Raw genomic sequence first — 22,103 nt, forward strand, 5'->3', positions numbered from 1 at the left:
GCACTCTTGCTTGTACATGGAGTTTGTATATTCAGTAGGCTTGGTCCGCTGAAGTAGTGAATGCTCCGGTCACCTATGGCTGCAGTATATGCCAGTATATACATGCGAGGTCCGTGGCCAGTGGGGAGTATCGCACTAGATTCAGGCGAGCAGTAAGCTCATCTGTCATCAGTGCTCTTGTTGCTTTGCTCCAAAGTCCAACCTCAGCACCTGCTTGGTTGCAGGCCGGCATGGCAAAACTTGCAGCGCATCTGAGGGGAAAAATTAATCTTTAGTTTTTTAAATAATATTGTTATAATGGTATCACCTAGAACTTATTGATCGATTATGCCCGTGCATTATTCCACACATGACACATGGAGGTCGATAAGAGGCTCAGCACATGCATGTTGAGATCAGGTCGAGGGGAGGTCCTCTTCCAGGCAGCGTGCATGGAGGATCCAAGGACCAAGGGTCACATCAACGATGATGTCATCTAGAGGAGGAAGATGAGAAGCTAGCTAGTATCAACCCATGGATGGTGATTCATTTCTTGTGGACGCCTATTACTCATGATTGATTTGTTGGATCTTTCATAGGTTACCATCGAGGATAGGATATTTCGGCATTTGCTTGAGATATATACGCTCAGGGTTCACACATCCAAATCTAGTATGTTTAGACATTCGAATTAGATTTAACATATATGGAACGTCTTATTGTAATCGTTTATTTGGATCTTTTAGATTGTTTATGCGTGAACCGTACTGTCTGTGAGCATTCGCGTACTTATACAACTGACATGCAGTCAGCCATCACCTTTGTTGGCCACGGCTACGGCACAGTCGTCAGTCAACGAAGCATCGGTGGGCCTGTCGGGTCGACAATTGCCTCTCGTGCCATGCCAACGCAACACAGGCAAGTTCCGTGGAGAGTCATGGCTCAGTGGTTGCTACTAGCTAGATCTGCAATTTCTACATTTTATTAGCACCTGTTTCTTTCTGCAATTGTTTAGCGGTTACGAAACAATGTTATTAAAGAAATCTAGGCCTCTGGCCTTGTCGGCCCATGGGCCATGGCAGGCCTGCTGCGCAGCAGCAAGTCAGCAACATGGATATCGATCAATTATTCAGAGGGGCTAGCTACAGGAGTCGGAGGGCGACTTCGAGGCAATTCCGGATTCGCCGTCGAGCTGGCCGGCGCCTACCCTTCCGGCGGCGTCCTGACGCCGTAGGGAAGGTGTGCTTGGTCCTCGACGGCGGCTCCTCCGTGGATTAGCTAGTATATTATAGCTAGTGCTATCGTAGTTGTCCGATGGCATCTACACAGATGTCCATTGTTTTATCCTCCCTCCAGGTGATCTACGGCAACGACTGCTCCAGCAGCTCGCTCTCTGGTGTTCCCTCTGTGAGGTATGTCTACCACTTATCCAAGGAATCGGGTTGGTGGTGTTCTGCTGTCCGCTTAGGAGGTTCGATCCCCTTTTGGGTTGTTTCGTCGTCGGAGGTTCTTGCGATGCATGCTTGATGTGTCAGATTCCATCACCATCGGCGATGCAGGGCCTGTCCGTTCAACGCTTCAAATGCATATCGAGTTTTTGATATGTTGTTTGTTGTGCCGTTTAAAAACTACAAAGCTTCTTTGCAAGCTTCTTTGTCGAGAAAGGTGTCGGCTTCAAGCTGCAAACTTGGTGAGTTCCTCTGCTACTTCGTGCAGCGGTGGTTCGTCGAGTGGCCTACCCGATCGCCGATGATGAAAACGACCGGAGACTCTTGCAAGAGCCTGATTGTAATTTTTATTTTCCTCGAGGGTGTTTTTGTGAGGGATCCAACTGTGTGTGTGTGTGAAATAAAAACACGGTTCCTCTAAAAAAAAGCAACATGGATGGACGCGTTTCATTTTTGAACGAACAACACATCTGACATGGGTGGAGCGATACATGTTAACGGAATCGGCGGAATGGGATAACTGGCCAAGTAATTTTGTTCATTACAAGCTTGCCCGTCCTCAGTTGAATAATCCAATTAGCCACAATTTCATAACTGAATGTGTAAATTCTAACAATGTGTAAATGGCAATGACCAGATAATTTTTTTTGCATAATACGTCACAAACTATAATTGTATATATGGATTTTGCCTTGTGCAGAGAAGAATCTATATTTGTGTGTTTCAGTACAATATTGTGACTGATAAACAAGTTTCTTTACATCTATTTATTATGAGAGATTGGAGAGAGAGAGACGGCGATATTTCCGACGGTAGATTTAATGGCCAGCTTACCTAGCTATATGATCAACCTCTAATTACATTTCTTAACAGGAAGCGCAAAAATTACATACCAAAGCTTTAAAGAGAGAATGGCTGGGCGTGCACACACGAAGAAAAAGCAACCTGCATACAAAAAATTTTTACAGCAGCCATGCAGCAGCCCCAACCACGCACAGTGGATCTCAATTTTAAATTGCCTCAACCAGCATGATCTGTCATCTCTAGACTCACCGTTCTCCGAAGAGGAAATTAATCAATCAATCCTTAGTATGCCAGGGGATAAAGCCCCTGGTCCAGACGGGTTTACGGGGCTATTCCTAAAATCATGCTGGAACACCATAAAACAGGACGTCATGGCAGCAATAAATGCGTTCTACTGTCTCCGATGCAACAGCCTCCAGCTAATTAACACAGCTACCATCATACTCATCCCGAAGAAAGAGGGGGCGAATGTCGTGCAGGACTTCAGGCCTATAAGCCTCATTCACTCGTTCATCAAGATCATCACGAAGGCTATGGCACTGAGATTACAACCCACATGAATGCAATTGTCTCCAAATGCCAAAGCGCGTTCATTAAGACGCGGAGTATCCATGACAACTTTATGATAGTGCGAAGTACAGCAAGAAGATATCGTAGAAACAAAGTGTTGGCTATTTTCCTCAAATTGGGCATCGCTAAAGCCTTCGACTCCATACGATGGGACTACCTTCTCCTACTTCTGCGTCACTTGGGATTCCCCGCTCGCTGGTGCGATTGGACTGCGACCATTCTATCTACTTCTTTCTCACGCGTCCTCCTAAATGGCGTCCCGAACCCACCAATAAAACATGGTCGTGGGTTGAGGCAAGGCGACCCATTATCACCGCTGCTATTCGTTATAGCGATCGATCCCCTACAAAGAATCCTGCAATTAGCGACAGATATGAACATCCTTACCAGACTACGCAGAAGGGCGCCCTCATGCTATATTTCGATGTACGCGGACGATGCGGCATTATTCATAGCACCAAGAAAAGAGGAAATTGATGCACTAACTAACATCTTGGAAAATTTTGGGGAAGCAACAGGTCTCAAAATAAACTTTCTCAAAATAAACTTCCGCAAATCGACTATCGTCCCCATCTGTTGCGAAGGCGTGCAATTGAATGTGGTACTGGAAAATCTACCGGTGAGGAGGGGAGCCTTCCCGATCAAATACCTTGGGCTACCACTGTCCACACTGCGAGTGAAAGTTGTAGATTTCCAACCCTTGTTAGATAAGGTCGTGGCCAAGTTAAATAGTTGGAGTAGTAGAAACATGACGACAGCTGGGAGACTCACTTTGGTCAAATCGGTACTAACTGCTCAGCCTGTTTACCTATTGTCGGCCCTCAAAGCGCCCAAAGAGATACTAAAGATTATCGATACTAAGCGAAGAAAATTCCTATGGGCGGGGACGGAGCCGCTCACAGGCGGCAAATGCAAAGTGAATTGGACGCGGTCTGCAAGGCCTAGGAGGAGAGGAGGGCTAGGTGTGTTACACCTCGAAAAATTCTCCAGGGCCTTGCGGTTACGGTGGCTCTGGCAGGACTGGATGAACGATGGATCTTCCTGGGAGAGCCAGGACATCCCTTGCTCCCAAACGGACCGCAAACTCTTTGTGGCGGTAACCAAGATCATAGTGGGAGACGGCAACAAGATTTCCTTCTGGGACAGCGGCTGGGTAAGTGGACAAAGACCAAGGGACATTGCGCCAAATCTATATCATATCTCCAGAAGTAAGAACAGGACACTATATGATGCAGTCACAAATCGCACGTGGATAAGAGATTTAAACCTTTTTCATCAAGGATTTACTGCCACATATTTCACTGAGTACTACCGACTATGGGTTGAGACCAACCGCCTGCACCTCACGCCAGGTATCCCAGACACCATCACATGGAAATTCACGCCTAATGGGAAGTATAGCACACAATCAGCATACAGAGTACAATTCATAGGATCCATGACAACTAATCTCGAGAATCTAATCTGGAAAATATGGGTGCCACCAAAGTGCAAATTCTTCAGCTGGTTGGCCGTGCAAGATAGAATTTGGACAGCGGACAGACTCCAGCATCGGGGATGGACCAGTAACCTAACTTGCGCCCTTTGCAGCACGGCGTAGGAGACAGGGTATCATCTTTTCGCCGATTGCAGTTTCACACGGCTAATTTGGACGGAAATTAACATATGGACGCAATGCCCTAACGTTGATCCAAGCCGTTGGGATAGGCACGACTCTATACATAATTGGTGGAGAGCTACGCTGGCTAGCCCGATGGTCGGGGGGAAAGGGTTGCGGACCCTCATTATCCTCGTTCTTTGGGAGATCTGGCTAGAGAGAAATCGGAGGGTCTTCCAACATAAAGACAAGATGGTTACCCAGATAACCGACGACATCAAGAACCAAGCTGCGATGTGGATCGCTGCGGGAGCTAAATACTTGGGGGACTTTCTCTCAGGATAGGCGTCCGTTTTGTACTAGTTGTCATAGCGGAGTTCTGCCTTCCCGTTTTGGGGATGCGAGTGTACAGCTTGTATAGTACGTTTGTATACGACCCATCAGGTTTTTCCTCTCTTTTAATATAGCAGGAGCTCTCCTGCTGGCTCGTTTCAAAAAAAAAACTTGGTAGTAATTAAGCTCTACGCTCATCTTTCTTTACTGCTTTGCTACAAAGTACTTGATCCCCGGCCGCGCTCAAAACTTCTGCAGAAATGGAAGAAGAGAACCACTGTGTTGTGCAGCTTCTAGTTTTACAGTATAGAGACCTTACTCTTTTTCTTTCATGCAATATGTTACGCTTGTTTGGGATGATGAATTGATGATGAGTTGACATAACAGATACAGCCTGCTCCTTGCAATGCCAAAGACGTCGTGCTCGTCCACAGGCCACAAGCTATACCTCCACTATTTAAACAAAGAATAAGATGCCTTCATTCTCGTGTCCTGGAGAGCTACCACTAAATTTGTTCGGATAGAAAACCAAAATTCAGGACCTATATATCACAAATTAAAACATTCCATCTTGTGATTTACTTAACCATGCATAGCTCCTAATACCACGTAGAGCTGTGAACATATTGTCTCACTACTACAGTATCTTTGTAGCATTCTTGTCATAATGAGTTGCCGCTTGCACGCTTAGTGAAAAAGAATTGGTTGTTGCAACAAATTCCTAGAATAATGCCTATTTATAACGGGACCGACCAGATCTCTCCATTGAAGGCAAAATAAATCCATGCCAATGCTCAAATGTGATGAATCCTAACGCAGAGCCTTTGCTAGCGCGACTGGAAGGTTCAAGCTTTCTCATTCTGTCATTCACATATGTAATAAAAAAGAATTGAAGAAGAAAGTTAACATCGAACTGGAGACTCGTGATGAGCATGTTAGCTAGCTAGATGGACCATCTCATGTCATGCCCACTCCATTTCAAACTCTAGATGGTGTGGGTACCTTTACTTAGAGCATCCAGTTCATCCAAGTAGTATGCCTTTCACGTACACCTGAGAGATGAGGCTCTTCACCTTAGTCACATGATCTTCTGTTTACTGCACACCATTTTCACCACCTTTTTCCCCTTCCCTTCCCATCCATATGTTCTTGGTTTCTCCCTGTTTAGCACCAAACCTCACATCTCTGCAAAAAGAAGAAGATACACATATTTACCTAACCTTCTCTCTAAGTTGCATTGCATCAGCCACTACACGGCCATCGCACATCGTTAATCCGTAGCGACGACCGAGAGGAAGGTACCCTCCTTACATTTTGTTCCTTCTCCTTCCTCGAGCATTTTTTCCTCGAATGAATGAATTCGTCGGAGCACTTTCCACTTCATCGCCCACTGTCGCTCCTCAACACCATGGCCATCTACCGCGCTACCACCAACCACTTCTGCCACCCCCACGACCAATGGCACCTCCGCTACCGAACTCGGCACCTCGCCACCCACCAAACTACTCTAGTGTCCTCCTCCCCCATCGCTGGCACAGGCCACTAGGCGCGTCCTTGCCGCCCGGCAACCTGCCACCACCACCACCAGCAGCACCCACCGCGCCCCAGGCTCCCACTCTAGTCTACGAAATCAACCTCTATAACCCTCCAACCTCTCGGATACCCTAACCCCTCTCTTCTTCTGATGTTGCATGCTTCCGGCAGCATCACGACAATGCGATGCGTCTAGGAATTGGTACTGCATGGCCTCACACAATCAAAGGACAAAGGTCATATTTGTCCCCATGTGCACGCAAGACTCTTCACGTACGTACCTGCATGATTTTCTATGCATTACGTTACAACTCACGCATTTTTTACCGCTTCCCCTCCTTTCCCCATCCTATCCGCTGAATTCACCCCCTCTAGCACCAAACCCTACCCTTAGCATTTCCCTCTCAAGAAAAAGCACACCATTACCGTGCCCGTTCGATGCAGATAGGAGGGCGTAGGCCGTGCCCGGCCTCATCAGCAATACAGAGTTACAGACACTGACCAGTGGGACCCATCCCATCAGTTTTGAAAAGGGAAAGAAAAAAGTGGGGAGAGAAGCCAGACACACGGAACGAAGCGTCCAGGCCCCTAGCGGCGTTCGGACTGGCAGAGGAAGGAAAGCCCCCCACCAACCCAAGCCACGGCCGCCACCCGGCAGCCACAGCGCGAACCTCCGAGCTGCCGCCCACACACAGCCCACTGTGCTGATGCCTCCCCTGCACTTGTTGTAGACTTGTAGTGCAATAAAGCAGCGGAGTGAGAGAAACCCCCACGCCCCCTGCGCGTTTCGGTCTCGCCTCGGCCGCAACGCAACGAGGAAAACCCCAACCCCCCGGCGCCGTCGCCCACGCCCCCGCCCCCGCCCCCGCCGGCGCGCCGTAGGGTTTCCGTCCCCCCCCCCCCCCCCATCGCCTCGCCGACGGCGATCACCGGCGCGCAAGGTACGCGCCTCTCTCCGCCCCGGCCCGTTCCGCCCCCCATTTCCGCGCTTCGTTGTCACGCCTCGTTCCGCGCCGCCGCCATTCGCGCAGGGCAGGGGCATTGTGGCGCTTCCTCTGCTCCTGGCCCCGGAACGCTCGCCCGCCCTCTCCGCGCGGGCGGGGCTCGCTTCTCCCGGAAAAAAAGGCCGCCTTTTTTTGGGTTCTTTGTTTGGTTCGCGGCGAGGGCTTTGTGAGCCCGTGCGCCCCCGCTGCCATCAGCGCGTGGTGGTTCTTGGTTTTGCGAGCCTTGTCGTGGGCTCAAAGGGGACGCTGGGTCACTCCGCCCCTGCTCTTGTGCTTGTGCCCGTCTGATGTCCAGGGTTGGGTTTCGTGCTTCTACTGGTGCGGGCGGCGGCGAATTCTTGGGGTTTTGATGGCGGCGCCGTGATCGCGGATTGCGACGTGGGTTTTGGGGGGCCTCGTTTGGGTGGGGATCCCCCGTTTGGATTTCTATTTCTGGTTCCCACGGTGATGCAGGGTTGTGTGATGTGTGGTGGACCTGCCTGCACGAATCGCGATAAGAAAAAGACTGCCGGGGGGGTGGGGGGGGTGGGGGACTGTTGTAATAAATTGTTGATTCTTTTGCTCGATTGCTGTGCCAGAAAGGTGCTCCGTTTCGATGGAATTCTGTGAAATGGATGCCCGATATATCATTGCATTTTCGATTCTTTAAAGGTTGTGTTTTTGCGCACGTGGTTGTCTGAGAAATATATGTGATTTCTGATTTGGGTGCTTCTTGCTGAATGCCTAGTGGAGGCCTGGGTGCACATCTCATACTAAATTATCCTCTGACTCAGAAACTGTTGAAGGTCGTTCTGTTGCAGGATTGCGTCTGCCTCAAATATTGTTTGTGATTTTGTTGCTTGTGGCAGAATGCCATGTGGATGAACATGCTCTGCTTTCTGATCTTCTGATTTTATGATTACACATTTCTGTTATGACTTTGCTGACTACTCTGTTTCCCTTTCCATTGTAAAGGCCGGGGTTTTGTTGACAGTGAGTGGCGGCTGCCTGTTGTTTGGCGATGGGGAAACTGCAAGCGGATGGTGATCAATCACCTGATGTCGCAGATATTGACATGATGGATTTCCTGAATTTGGATGGCGATGGAGAAGGTGACTCCCCCAGAAAGGACAGCACAAAAGGGGACCGGCAGCCTTCTGTCGATGCTGATGTGGATCAGTTTGCCATGGATGTAGATTTGGAAGGACTGCCATCTGTGCAAGATCAAGGGAAAGAAAAGCAGTCTGCTGCTATGGATGTCGATATAACAGGAATACCACCTGTGGAAGATGAAAGGCAGTCTTCTCTAGACCTAAGCACGTTAGTCCCAGTTGACTTCAATGTTGCAAGCCTGGAGAAATTTTGCAATGAAGCGTCAAGATCATTCTTCAGTGAGACTGGACTGGTTAGCCACCAGATAAATTCGTATAACGATTTTGTCTCTCATGGGCTCCAGGATCTCCTTGATTCTTTTGGGGAAGTTACTGTAGAGCCTGATTATGACCCTTCAAATAAACCTTCAAATAAAGATGGTGCTTGGAAACATGCAACTATCAAATTTGGTAAAGTTAAACTTGAGGAGCCAGTGTTCAGGGTTGAAAACAGTGATCTTGAAGTGCAAGATCTCAAGTTGAAGCCTAGACATGCTCTCCTCCAGAAGATGACATATTCATCCAGGATGAATGTAGAAATAACTGTTCAGGTCAGGATGCTCCTAGTTCCCCTGTTCATGTTACATATCAAGTAACAAAGTAGGGGTGAAGTACATTGTACTTGGTTGGAAAGAACTTCACTATAAAGAAATGGAAATGAAATATTATGTCATAGAAAGTTCAAAAAAATCATTCCAGCCATTCCAAATAGCTATCTTATTTTCATCACTAGTATGGATGTTAGTGTAATGATTTCAGCAATTCTGGAATTGCATTTTTTTTAATTTCACAAATGGCATGGAAGTTAGCAAGGCTAAGCTCCTTCTGGAGCTCATGTTTAACTTTGCTTTTAATGGCACAACAGCCATAACAATGTCAATTATGATTTCCCCATTACCTTGCCTGCAAAACTTATATAGACTCTGCATTGGGTGTTGCTACTGCACTATATCTTGGCATTCTATTTGTAGTATGGCCATGTTGAACTTAAGGAAACAAAACCACTTAGTTTCCTCTCTTTGTGTCCTGAGCAGCATATGTGATTTAAAATTACTCTCATATGTATTCAAGTTATAACCTTGATATTTGTATCAATAAGATTTTAGCTGATATTTTACCACCTGATCAGTTAGTGTTTTGTCTTTATCAGGTTTATACAGTCGACAAAATTGATAAAGCCAAAACTGGTAATGCTATGCATGTTTCTAGAAGAGATATAATGAAAGAAACTAAACAGGTCAGCATTGGAATGTTACCCGTCATGGTGAAGTCAAATTTGTGCTGGCTGCATAAACTTCAGGAAAGTGAGTGTCAGTTTGATTCTGGTGGCTACTTTTTGATCAAAGGGACGGAAAAGGTACTGCCTCACATGATCCGTTCTGTTCGTTGAGTTCTCAGAAAATGCATTCACAAAGATCGTTACATTATGCATTCTTATGGATTTCAATGGCACTTTGAATATAATATATGTCAGGTGAGACGTGCAATATAAAATATATTTAGAAGGAGTGAAGAACATAAAAAGTTTATCACTCATATAATATGAGCGACTACTCTTTATGGTGTTGCTATGCAATTGCACTAAATGTATAGTACATTGATCACCTTTCCTGAATAGTTTAAGCTTCGGCCTTTCGTGAACTTGTTAGTGCATGAAACTTAATATGATGCCAGAGCCAAAGGCCTTGCATTTGAGACCTGGCTGTTGCGATTTTCACAAAAGGTAACTGCAGCTCACTTCTATCTAGTCCGCACCATAGGCTTGAGTGAACCTAACCAAGAGGGAAGTTAAGTATATTTGCTTACCTTTCCCAATACTTAAGGGAAGGTAGGCTGGAAGGGATAGATGAGTGGAGACTGTCCCATTCCATACATATGTTTCGTGAAAAATTCAGTTTAACTTAAATGGAACTTGTGAATTCCTGGTAAGTGTTGATACATACTGTAAGCATAGCGCGAAGTTCAACTGAAATATTTATGTTGTAGCCTAGTAGATCAATGAACCATAGTTATGCGTGGAAATTATACTTGACAAGAAATTGTGAAACTGACATTAGCATTGAAGATTAGAAAGTTGTTACCTATGTGATTTTAATTATTAAAAATGTTTGATACCTCATTATGTTTGATTTCTTCCAATTCTGTAGGTATTCATTGCTGAAGAGCAGAGATGTTTATCCAGGATTTGGATCTCAGATCGACCCAGCTTGGATGCAAGTTACCTGAGTGTAATCAAACGAGAAAAGATCCATGTAAAACTTGTTCAGTCTAAAAGGAATGAAAACCGCAAAGTCATCAACATTTCCTTTCTGGGTGCGGTTATGCCAATCTGGGTAGTGTTTTTTGCACTAGGTGTGTCATCAGATAAGGAAGCTTTTGATATGATTGATATACAGGACTGTGATGCTTCTTTGCTCAACATAATATCATCAACTGTGAAAGAATCTCATGAAGAATGTGAAGGCTTTCGCGCTCCCGGTAGAGCTCGTCAGTATGTTGATAAGCTGATCAGAAAAACAAAGTTTCCACCAGAAGAATCCTTTGATGAATATGTTTCCAAGTATATGTTTCCTGATGTCAAAGGGACTAGGAGCAAGGCAATTTTCTTGGGCTACATGGTCAAATGCCTGCTAATGGCTTACTCTGGCAATCGAAAATGTGATAATAAGGATGATTTCCGTAACAAGAGGCTAGATCTTGCCTGCCAGTTGCTTCGGAGAGAAATCTGGTTGCATATTAATTCTATACAAAGACGCATGGTTAAGCTCATGCAGAGAGATTTGAGCTCTGATGGGAACTTACAAGATCTTAGGCGTTATGTGGATGCATCAATTGTTACCAATGGTTTGAACCGGGCTTTCTCCACTGGTTCCTGGCGGCATCCTTATAAATCAGAAAGGTGTTCAGGGGTTGTAGCAACCCTTCGGAGAGCAAATCCACTTCAAATGATGTCTGACTTGAGGAAGACTCGACAGTGGTTTGCATATTCTGGAACAACTGGAGATGCGAGATATCCGTAAGTTTCCTGTGTCCTTCCTACAATATTCGATGCATACCTTCTCTCTACCTTTCCTAATATCCCCGTGCAAACTGACTTTCCTTTTGCAGGAATCCATCCTACTGGGGAAAATTGTGTTTTTTGTCCACCCCTGATGGTGAAAAATGTGGATTCGTGAAAAACCTTGCTGTTACTGCTATGGTTAGCTCTGCAGTGAAGAAACAACTGTGCATTGATACATTTGTTTCTTGTGGAATGAAGAAACTGGATGATAAAATTCCTCTACAAGATATTTCTGGGAAAGACAGGATTTTCTTGAATGGGAACCTGCTTGGAGTGTGTGCAGACCCAGGCGATTTGGTTTCACGTTTAAGAAGCTTGAGGCGTAGCAAACTAATTGAGCCACAGGTTGCTTAGTTTCCAGATCTTCTAAACTGATTCTCAATATCTCAGTTTTCAGATACCGGATCATGTTTTGCTTCCATTCATGATGTTTGAAAACTTTCTCTGAAACCTTGTGTTGTCATGGCTCACAAGTCCTGCCATGATAGGTTTTGCCGCTTAATAAGTCCTTGAATACTGAAAATTATTTCTTCGGTATAGTTGTGCTCCTTCATCATCTCTGCTGACTTAAAATTTGCGAAGAATATTAACAGCTAACCTTTGAAATTGTATGTATTTTAACTATCTCGTGATGAGTCATTGGTACTATTCCAGTCTTCTCTTGCTTGTTAGTTTTCCTTTACCTGGTACTTCTGAAATTTCATGCTAATGAAATTATGAACTTCTCTTGCTTTATTTCCTTATTATGCATTTGGCATATGGTTGTTTTGTTACATGTACTATTTCTACTTGAGTGGAATACTTAAAAGTACATATGTTGCAACAAGATGATACTAATATGGTTCTTTTTTCTATTTTCTTTTTTTTTTTACTTTGATTAGGTTGAAATCAAAAGGGATAGGCACCACAAAGAAATTCGTGTATTTTCTGATCCCGGGAGAATTCTAAGACCACTTCTTGTAGTTGAAAATCTAAGAAGAATCACAAGACCCAAAGCTGGATTGTACTCATTTCAGGAACTTATGCATCAAAATATAATTGAGCTGATTGGTGTTGAAGAAGAGGAGGATATCCGATGTGCTCCTGGAATTAGGCATCTATTCACAAGGGAGAAAGAAGAGGGGCCTTCTGACTATACTCATTGTGAACTTGATCCTTCTTTCTTGCTGGGGTTGAGTTGCAGTCTCATTCCCTTTGCCAACCATGATAATGCTAGGAGGGTTCTGATGCAAGCAGAAAAATTATCGCAGCAGGCTATTGGCTACTTGCCTACAAACTCACGCTCTAGATTTGATACCCTCTCACAAATCTTCTATCCACAGAGACCTTTGTTTAAAACTGTGGTGGCAGACTGTCTTGGAAAGCCAGACTACAGCTTTGGACGAAAAGGTGACTTTACTACACCAGAATATTTCAATGGTCAAAACGCAATAGTCTCCGTCAACGTTCATCAGGGATTTAACCAAGAAGATTCTCTGGTTTTGAATAGGGCCTCTCTAGAGCGTGGCATGTTTCGTACACTACATTTCAAGAGCTATAAAGCCCATGTCGAAAACAAAGAGATCACCAGACGACTCAAACACAAGGAAAAGATCAGTTTTGGTAAAGTGCAAAGCAAGAGGGGGAAGGTTGACAGTCTGGACAATGAGGGTTTACCATATGTTGGAGCAAGTCTTCAAAGTGGTGACATTGTCATTGGGAAGGTCACAGAATCTGGTGAAGATCATAGTCTTAAACTGATGCATACTGAGAAAGGGATGGTAGAGAAGGTACTTCTCTCAGCAAATGATGATGGGATGAACTTTGCAACTGTTACTCTAAGACAGGTGAGTAATATAAATCTTTGCAAAAGTATTCTGCATTGTTTCTTGTGGCCCTTGTTTGCATGCAGTGGCATTCACCTTACACTTACAGTACAGTAGAGCATGAAATTCTCTGCTACCTGGCTGGCTTGCCTTATCTAAACAATAATTTCAGAAAAAATCTTTATTATAGGTGGTCTACATTTTTTTGTCTGGATTATTTAGTGCTCTGATATCACCTCAGCTGTCGATACTACATAAAGCATTTCTTTTTTCTTTTGCACCATTTAATAATGCTTATGCTATTACGCTACAAAACTTTGTATTTAATGCCCACATGTCTAGTGATTTATCTGATAATTTTTGTAGTCTCGTTCACCATGCGTCGGAGACAAGTTTGCCAGCATGCATGGGCAGAAAGGAGTGGTTGGCCTATTGGACTCTCAGGAGAACTTCCCATTTACTTGCCAAGGGATAGTTCCGGACATCGTCATAAACCCACATGGCTTTCCAACTCGTCAAACTCCTGGCCAGTTGCTTGAAGCTGCTTTGGGGAAGGGGATTGCCCTGGGTGGGAAGGTGAGATATGCGACACCGTTCACCACTCCATCCGTGGACGTGATCACTGAACAGTTACACAAGTAAGCTTTATTTCAGACACGATTCTTTTCTTAAATTCACGTTTTGCGCTCTTGCACATGTGAAAATTGACAGCATACTAGTAGCTGATTGCGCAGCGTGACATTTTCAGTGTCACCATAATTGCAAGTCCTTATTTTTCCCTCACAACAAACTATAAGAACAAGCAATGCATTCCCGTGATATATTCATCGAGGGAACGCGACAGAAGAAATGCAGACATGAGGCTTGTTACTGTTAGCCATTTGAACACTCTTCTTGAGTTTTGTTCATGTTTATCTTGCTGTATTTCAGGGCCGGTTTTTCAATGTGGGGTGGAGAGAGCGTCCTGAACGGGCAGACCGGTGAGCGGATGAAATCACTGGTCTTCATCGGGCCGACGTTCTACCAGAGGCTCATCCACATGTCCGAGGACAAGGTGAAGTTCCGCAACACAGGACCTGTGCACCCGCTCACGCGGCAGCCGGTGGAGGACAAGAAGCGGTTCGGTGGCGTCAAGTTTGGGGAGATGGAGCGAGACTGCCTCCTTGGCCACGGTGCTGCTGCCAGCCTCCACGAGCGCCTGTTCATGCTAAGCGACTTCTCACAGATGCACATCTGCCAGGCCTGCGAGCGCGTGGCCAACGTTATCATGCGCCCCGACGACTGTGGCAAGAAGGTGCACGGCCCCTACTGCCTCTTCTGCCGGTCCGCAGAGCGCATCGTCCGAATCAATGTGCCTTATGGAGCCAAGCTGCTGTACCAGGAGCTCTTCAGCATGGGAATCTGCCTCAAGTTTGAGACCGAGGTCCGCTAGAACGCCATTGATCAGTATCATATCTCTTGAAACTGTAAAACTGCATATGTAAGCTTCGTTGCCTAGGATATTGTTGATTCTAAAGTCGATTGAAGTTGGATCGTATGTGGATGGCTAATGTTGAGACCTGCGCTTTCTTCAAAAAAAAAAATGTTGAGACCTGCGATTCGCGTTACGATTTCGTGATATTTAGACCAGATTCAGGAACTGTCGTGAAATGGAATTTGGCATCCTTGTTTGTGATGTGGATATGTGCTACAGGAATTTCTGTTCTTGCAGCCTGGAGCCTGTGAAGCTTCACATGAGATCCATGCGTCATTTATCTGATTTTCACATCCATGTTGCAATAGCAGTAGGTGACTGCATGTGTCATTGCCAAAAAGAAAAAAAATAGCGGTCTGAAAACGTGCTGATTCCTGTGGTATGTGAAGTTGCCGCAATTTAGATGTATGAGAACCGAGAAGTAACTCAAGGGCACAGCCATACTTGTATAAGTGAAATTGGCACTACCTGTGCATTCTCCTAACTTCGACAATTTGCCAAAAGAGGTGTAGGCTTGTTAATATAGCTTTGAGTTTTCATTGAAAAATAGGAGTAACATGCAAGCGACTATGTGAATGCCTGTGTTTGACATCTTGCAAAATATCTATAAGAACCATAATTTTGCACTATTACATGAAGATGCTTCTTATTGGCAAATCTACTTTTATCAATAATATCCAGTATTCTAGTCACAAACAAGCAATGGTTTGCCTCTTTTGGTATTATTTTGGACTAAAATATTAACTTTGAACACTATTTCACCTATGTTTACAAAATGTATAAAAATTTTGTCAATATATGAAAGTATTTTTTATAGATTATATTTGTTTAACATTTGCATTCACTACAAGAAACTATTTAATCTGTGACGGAACAAATTTGTCACATATCACTGAAAAACCGTCATAAAGCATTGTCTGTGACGGTTTTAGATAACGTCATGTATTGAGCGTCACAATCTATGACGTTTGTTAACCATCATAAAACGCCTTTAGGCCCACGTAGCCCAACCCAAGCCCAATGTTAATGACGAAAATAAATGTCATAGATGGTTGATTCACCCATAAGTGACATGGACATAGCGACTGACATGGCTAGTGACATGGATAATGATGATGATATGGCTGCTGACATAGCTAATGACGTGGCTGGTAACGATGACGTGGGCAATGACATGGCTGATGATGTGGCAGGTGCCAATGACGTGGACAATGACGTGGGTGCTGATGTGGACAATGATGTTTCATTCGCGGCCATTTTAGAACTGAGCCACTAAGATGAGCCAATTCCAGGCCAATTTTCCAGCCCATTGACCAATATAGCTCAGAAGACATTCAAAATTTATCAACCATTTTACCAGAATTACAGCTTCAAATCACAAGAATTACAGCTTCAAATTAGATACAATCTCAGATTTACATTCATGGTAATAGAAATAGCAAATTATCAAATTACATTCATGCTTCATCTTTGGTTCCAGAAACAACACCCGCTAGCACTTTGGTTCCAGAAACAGCAGAAAAAGAAGCTGAAATTCACAAAGAGAAGCATGCATTAGAATGGTAAAAACACTGAATTCTGAATAAAGAAAGTGCACGGCCAGATCAACACAAGTTCAAACAAAGGAGTATGCATGATAATAATCATAATATAAATGTCTAAATAAAGACGGAACAGTCTAACTACCATATCGATGATCAGAATATGGTCACAATCAGAGCAGAAAAAATAAACAAACCAAACAAAAAAGACAGTTCCTGCAAGAAGACAGTTCTTGCAACAAGTTGCTGGTTCAATTTGACAACAGGACATCAGAAGGAGTATGGAAAACTATGACGATAGAACAGTAATAAATATATACTACTATTATTAAATAAGCAAATTGCTCTTCAGTGATTGCACTAGATGTGACCCTGGCCGATAATTATGATAAAAATTTTAGCTTTAACTTACACATTGAAAAGCTACGCTTTCTTCTTTTGATGGGCTTTATAGCCCATCCATGGTGAAGAGCAAACACCTGAGCATAAGCTACTGATGCTGCATCACTAAGCAAGTTGCCCCTGAAATAATAATACCACAAGTGATCACAGTCAGTCTCTAAATGCTCATGCAAGGAAAACAAACATGACAGTTAACTAGACAAATATACTAATTACTGTAACAAGTAGAAAGGAAAAACATTCATGAATATTCAACCTAAATATTCATGAATAATATATATATATATATATATATTGTTAAATATAACTGCATACATTCTAGAACATCACTAAACTTCTACTCATAAGTTGTAGAATTTAGTGATGGATACAAGATTGAAGACCTAAATATTTTACATGGCTTCATCCTATAGTACCTCATATGCTTTTTCAAAAGGCCAAGTTTTCTAAAACCATTCAAGAATCTCAATGAATTTCCACTTATACTCCTGTCTCCTCCCAAATAATATGTAATGATATATGGGAATTTTTTGGCCTTTAGACTTTGTAACTCAATTTCCTTTCTTGTGATACCTCTTATAAATATCCGATTACAAGGGGATATGCTTTGTTGGGTCTTACACCTAATAGATATGGTGGATCTAAAGTATGATACATTTGCATATGAATCAACAGCTTTCCTAATTTGAAGCTTTGTATATGAATCAATTGAATCTAAAAATCAGGTTGAATGTCCTGAATTTGAAAGTTTGTTTGGATTTCAACTAAGGTATCATTATCATGGATGTAAATTAGAAGTGTGTTAAAAATTAGCTCTAAATGGATCTTTTGCTATATAGCACGAATATGAGTTGTTTTGATTTTTTTTCTTTGACTCATAAGTGATATCCATGTTTATAGTTTGCAGTGGGCACTCATTGAGGATTTAGTGCTCTCTTGTTGGACTAACATATGGTCCAAGGACGTACATGATGTCAGCTAGACTTGAGTGAGTCTCAAATTCGTAACCTTGGACTACTTTTCTTTTCTCTATGCACCCTTGTAAAATGGTAAAGTAAATACATTGTCATTTCCCCATTGTAAGACTTGAGTCATGGGTTCTCAACACGTTAATAAAGTACATCTTGTAGGACTTTTATACACCTTGAGTAAAGTGATTACATAATCATTTCCTAAATGGTATAGTTGCCTTTTTGGTTTCTAGATGAGTTGTAGAATTGCTCCACCGAAGACCTACTATACATAACATCCCTAAAATTGGCAGTGTTTAAATATTAATAAATATATTAAACCTTGGTTAATAAAACCTCTTCATTTTCCATTTCTCCAATTCAAAATTAGCTAAGGCATTATAATAAATTATCCGATTCTTAGTTGTCAAAATCAATACAAATTAAACGCATCCTCCTAAACGAACAGCCCTATACATTTCCTCTAAAGAAATGTACAACTTAATTAAGTATATAGGTGAATATTAGGTTCAAATCCTTATCACAATCCGTCCCGTATTATTCATCCTTAAAGATGAATTTACTTCTGTATTCCCTCTCTACCCAAATAATATGTATTTGTATATGGGAAATATTAGCCTTTAGAGTCTAGACTTTAGTAACTTTCATTCTTGTGGACGCCTATTATGCATGATTGATTTTCGTGCCTATGATTTGTCGGATCTTGCATCAAATAGGTATGATGGAACTATGGTATGATTCTTTTGAAAGGGAGTTTCCTGATTTGAAGCTTTTGTTTACGAATCAGTTGCTTTTAATCTTTGGGTTGAAGGTACTAAATCTGAAAACTTGCTAGGATTCAACTAACATAGATCTCAATTTGAAGCTTTATGAACATCGTCTCCAAATCATGAATATGAACTGAAAGCTTGTTTCCTTGTCATTTATGAGTCTTAGAATTGACTTTTTTTAACTTTAGGGGAGTCAAAATAATGTATGACTATCTTGATCTGGAGGGGTGGTTGGTTTTTGAAATTGTGGTCACAAGTGACGTCTAAGGTCTTTGTATTGGGGTGGACGCGCGTTGAGTATTTAAGGCGATGTTACGGATACGTGCTTCAAATTTAAATGTGCTCTTGTCCGACTAGCATATGGTCCGAAGACCTACATGTCCAGTAAAATTCAAGTCCCATATTCATAACTCGTTGATAGATCATGTACAACTTTTTCCCACTTTAAACCTTCACAAAAAAGGGTAAATGAAACATGTAGTCATTATCATGAGTTAGTTGTATCGTCGCCTTTCGAATTGCTAGGTCAGTTTCATGTTTTTTCTTCCTAAAAACACAAGAAATGATCAAACTTTTGGGAGTGTTTTTCATTTTCTCCCATTCAAAACGAGCTAACAAAATTTCTACCAAGTTTTCCTATGCTGCAAAAAAGTGTAAAATTAAATGCATCCTCCTAATTAAGCAACAGCTCTACACATGCAAATTCTCATCATAATTCATCTCATGCATACCATCCTTCACCAGTTCATCATCATCACCTCCTATATTTACTCACCCATTTCCTTCACAAACTCACCCGTGCACGTGTTGGTTTGGTTTGGGTGCCGAGGCGAGGAGCCAACCACGTGCGTGCGCGCGTGCGTCGGCTTCGCGTCCGGCCATGGGGTGCTCCAGCTCGAGGGAGGCGCGCGGCGGCGTGGTGTCGCCGACGGCGGCGCCGGCGGAGCGGCAGCAGGGCCTGCGCTCGCGCTCCCTGACGAGCCGCGCCGCCTTGGCGCTGACCGCCGTCGGCATGTGCCGCGGCGGGCACGACGGCGTGCGTGCCTACGCCCCGCTGCCGTCCGAGGAGGCGGCGAAGGGCGCCAGTGACCCGGCCGCGGCTGAGGAGGCGCTTCCCGGCGAGGGTGCGGCGGCGGCGGAGGAGGACCAGCGGGACGACGCGGCCAGCACGCCGGCGGCGGTCATGGTCAGCGTGGAGGACGCCGCGTCGGTGACGTCGTCGTGGACGGCGCAATGGAGCGCAGAGCCTGCGCCGTCTCTGCCGCCGGCGCTTGACCTTGACCCGGCTATCTTGCCTGGCTTCGGGCAGCCGGTGGTGGTGCCGTCGCCCTCGCACCCGGCGCTTCTCTACCCCGAGCAGGAGAATCCAGCACCGCCGCCGCAGGAGACGACGGAGGAGACCTGCGACGTCGACATGGGAACGCCGCCCGCCCGCGACATACCTGAGGTCACCGGCTTTGTCCGCGCACGCGTGGACGAGTTCCATGAAAAGATGGAGAAGAAGAAGGCGGCGACCGCGGCCGCAGACGAAGCCCCCGGCTTCTTCGGCGACGGCGACGACTTGACGGTGCCAAGGCTCCGTCCGCCGCTGCGCGCGGGGAAGCCCGTGGTGCTCTACTTCACCAGCCTCCGCAGCGTCCGCCGGACGTTCGAGGACTGCCGCGCCGTGCGCGCCATCCTGCGCTGCTACCGCGTGCGCCTGGACGAGCGCGACGTGTCCATGCACGCCGCCTTCAAGTCCGAGCTGCGCGGCCTCCTCCTCGCCGGCGGCGGCGAGGGCGCCGCGCTCCCGCGCGTGTTCATCGGCGGGGTCCACGACCTGGGCGGCGCCGAGGACGTGCGCGCGCTGCACGAGGCCGGCGAGCTCGCGCGCGCGCTGGCCGGGTGCGACGCCGCGCCGGCGGCGGGCAGGCCCGGGCACGTCGGCGCGTGCGCGGCGTGCGGCGAGGCGCGGTTCGTGCCCTGCGGGACGTGCCACGGCAGCTGCAAGGTCTTCGTCGACGACGAGGGGTGCCGCTTCGCCGGCTTCTTCCGGCAGTGCCCCGACTGCAACGAGAATGGGCTGATCCGTTGCCCCGTGTGTTGTTATTGACTGTTCTAGTGTTCTTCCATAGGTTGCAGTGTTATGATCGGAAAGAGATGGTAGGTTGCTGCAGTGTTTACGAGGATGCTTGTTCGTAGTTGGTGATCAGTTCTAGTTGGGTGTAAAATTAGAGCCAAGAAGGTGCCTCAGGCGTGGAATTGATGCTTGTCCTCTTAGGTTTTGTTCCAGTTCTTCGTTAGGACTTGTTCGGTTAACGAGATTAAATCCCGTATTCATAGAGCGTGAAATTTAACGGTTATCTCGAATATATGGATTGATTTGAAAGTCCTTTATCCATAGATGGCATCCAGGTCGTGCGTATTAAAAATCAATCCTAACAAATGCCACGTGCTAAGCTTACCAAATTTTCTCGAGACCGATTTTGAGGGCTCACCACGGAAAAATATTTTGTATGGTTTTCATCTTACTCTCTCGTTCTCTCCCTAAATTTAAGATTTGCCCCTAATACGCCACAATTTTTACACGTGCTGTCCTAATCATGCCCCTAGTTAGAAAGAAAATAGGCTATACTTCCACTTTCTCTTTGTTGCCTATTGGATTGTCGCCTGTTAATGGTAGGTACATGATAGAGGTAGATGAGGCATTACTTTGGCTATATAGAGAGCGAGTACCCTATCCCATTGACCCCCACCCCCTCCCCGTGCACCCTTCCTCTCTCTCTCTCTCATATTTCCATGGCGTAATGGTGGGATAATGACTCTTATCTCTAAATGGTAGTACTATGATCTCAATACATGACACAATGACATTTATCAGTAACACGACAATAACAAACCAGTTAGTAGGCGATGGAATAATGTAGGTGATAGGTGAGAAGCACAATCCTTTATTATCTTTGCATTGAATATTTTATCACTACAGGTGTCTTTATCTTTTGAGTTAATCACATATTATCTTCTTTTGAACCAGTCATAGTCCTGAATTTCATTCAAATTTCTGATACATTCATATGAATTGAACCTCACAAATCCACAATGATTTTACTCATGGGCCAATGGGTCATGATGGGCCAAAGTATGCAAGTACCTCAAGGCCTATAAGGGCGAGGGCAATGTATACTGTCTAAGTGGTCTATAAAGGTGGGCCATATCAAAGTGGGATGTATACCTATTCCTAAGCCCACAACGGTGAGCTCAGAAGCAGGCAACAAGGGTGGGTCCAGCAAATAAAAAACATCCAGAACTCGGTCAGTCGTCTCCTCTCCCGTTCCCCTCTCTCTCCGCGTGTTTCTCCCTCACTCCGCGCCGCCGTCCGTCTCTCGCAAGCGCCGCCAGTTGCGGGCCTCCCCCACCCCTCAGTCTGCACAGATGAGATCCCCCCGCACCACACCGCACCTCTCTCAGATCGAGTTCCCCTTCGTTTAAATCGAGTTCTACACGGGAGAGGGGGAGATCTGTCGCGACCTTCCTTGGCTGCCTCCATGGGCTGCCGCCGCGGTGGCCCTCTTCCCCAACCCCCATCCCGGTGATGGCATTGTACATGGCCTGGAGGGTTGGAGAGTGGAGAAGAGCGCGAGGAGGGCGTCGCCAGGTTGAGCTCCGTGGTCGAGGGGCAGAGCAGCGGAGGTTTGGATTGGG

General features: G+C 45.1%; 1 protein-coding gene across 1 annotated transcript; it reads left to right on the plus strand.

Annotated features, from left to right (window-relative positions):
- The first annotated feature begins 7,836 nt into the window (after positions 1-7,836).
- Positions 7,837-14,939, plus strand: LOC117859914 (DNA-directed RNA polymerase D subunit 2b). The gene is made up of 7 exons (XM_034743110.2): positions 7,837-8,949; positions 9,549-9,755; positions 10,546-11,414; positions 11,507-11,804; positions 12,341-13,285; positions 13,631-13,902; positions 14,195-14,939. Exons 1-7 carry the CDS (start codon positions 8,269-8,271, stop codon positions 14,694-14,696), a joined length of 3,774 nt encoding a protein of 1,257 aa, XP_034599001.1. The 5' UTR covers positions 7,837-8,268; the 3' UTR covers positions 14,697-14,939.
- The last annotated feature ends 7,164 nt before the right edge of the window (positions 14,940-22,103 follow it).

The sequence above is a fragment of the Setaria viridis genome, chromosome 6 (assembly GCF_005286985.2).
Source record: "Setaria viridis chromosome 6, Setaria_viridis_v4.0, whole genome shotgun sequence".
Taxonomy (NCBI): domain Eukaryota; kingdom Viridiplantae; phylum Streptophyta; class Magnoliopsida; order Poales; family Poaceae; genus Setaria; species Setaria viridis.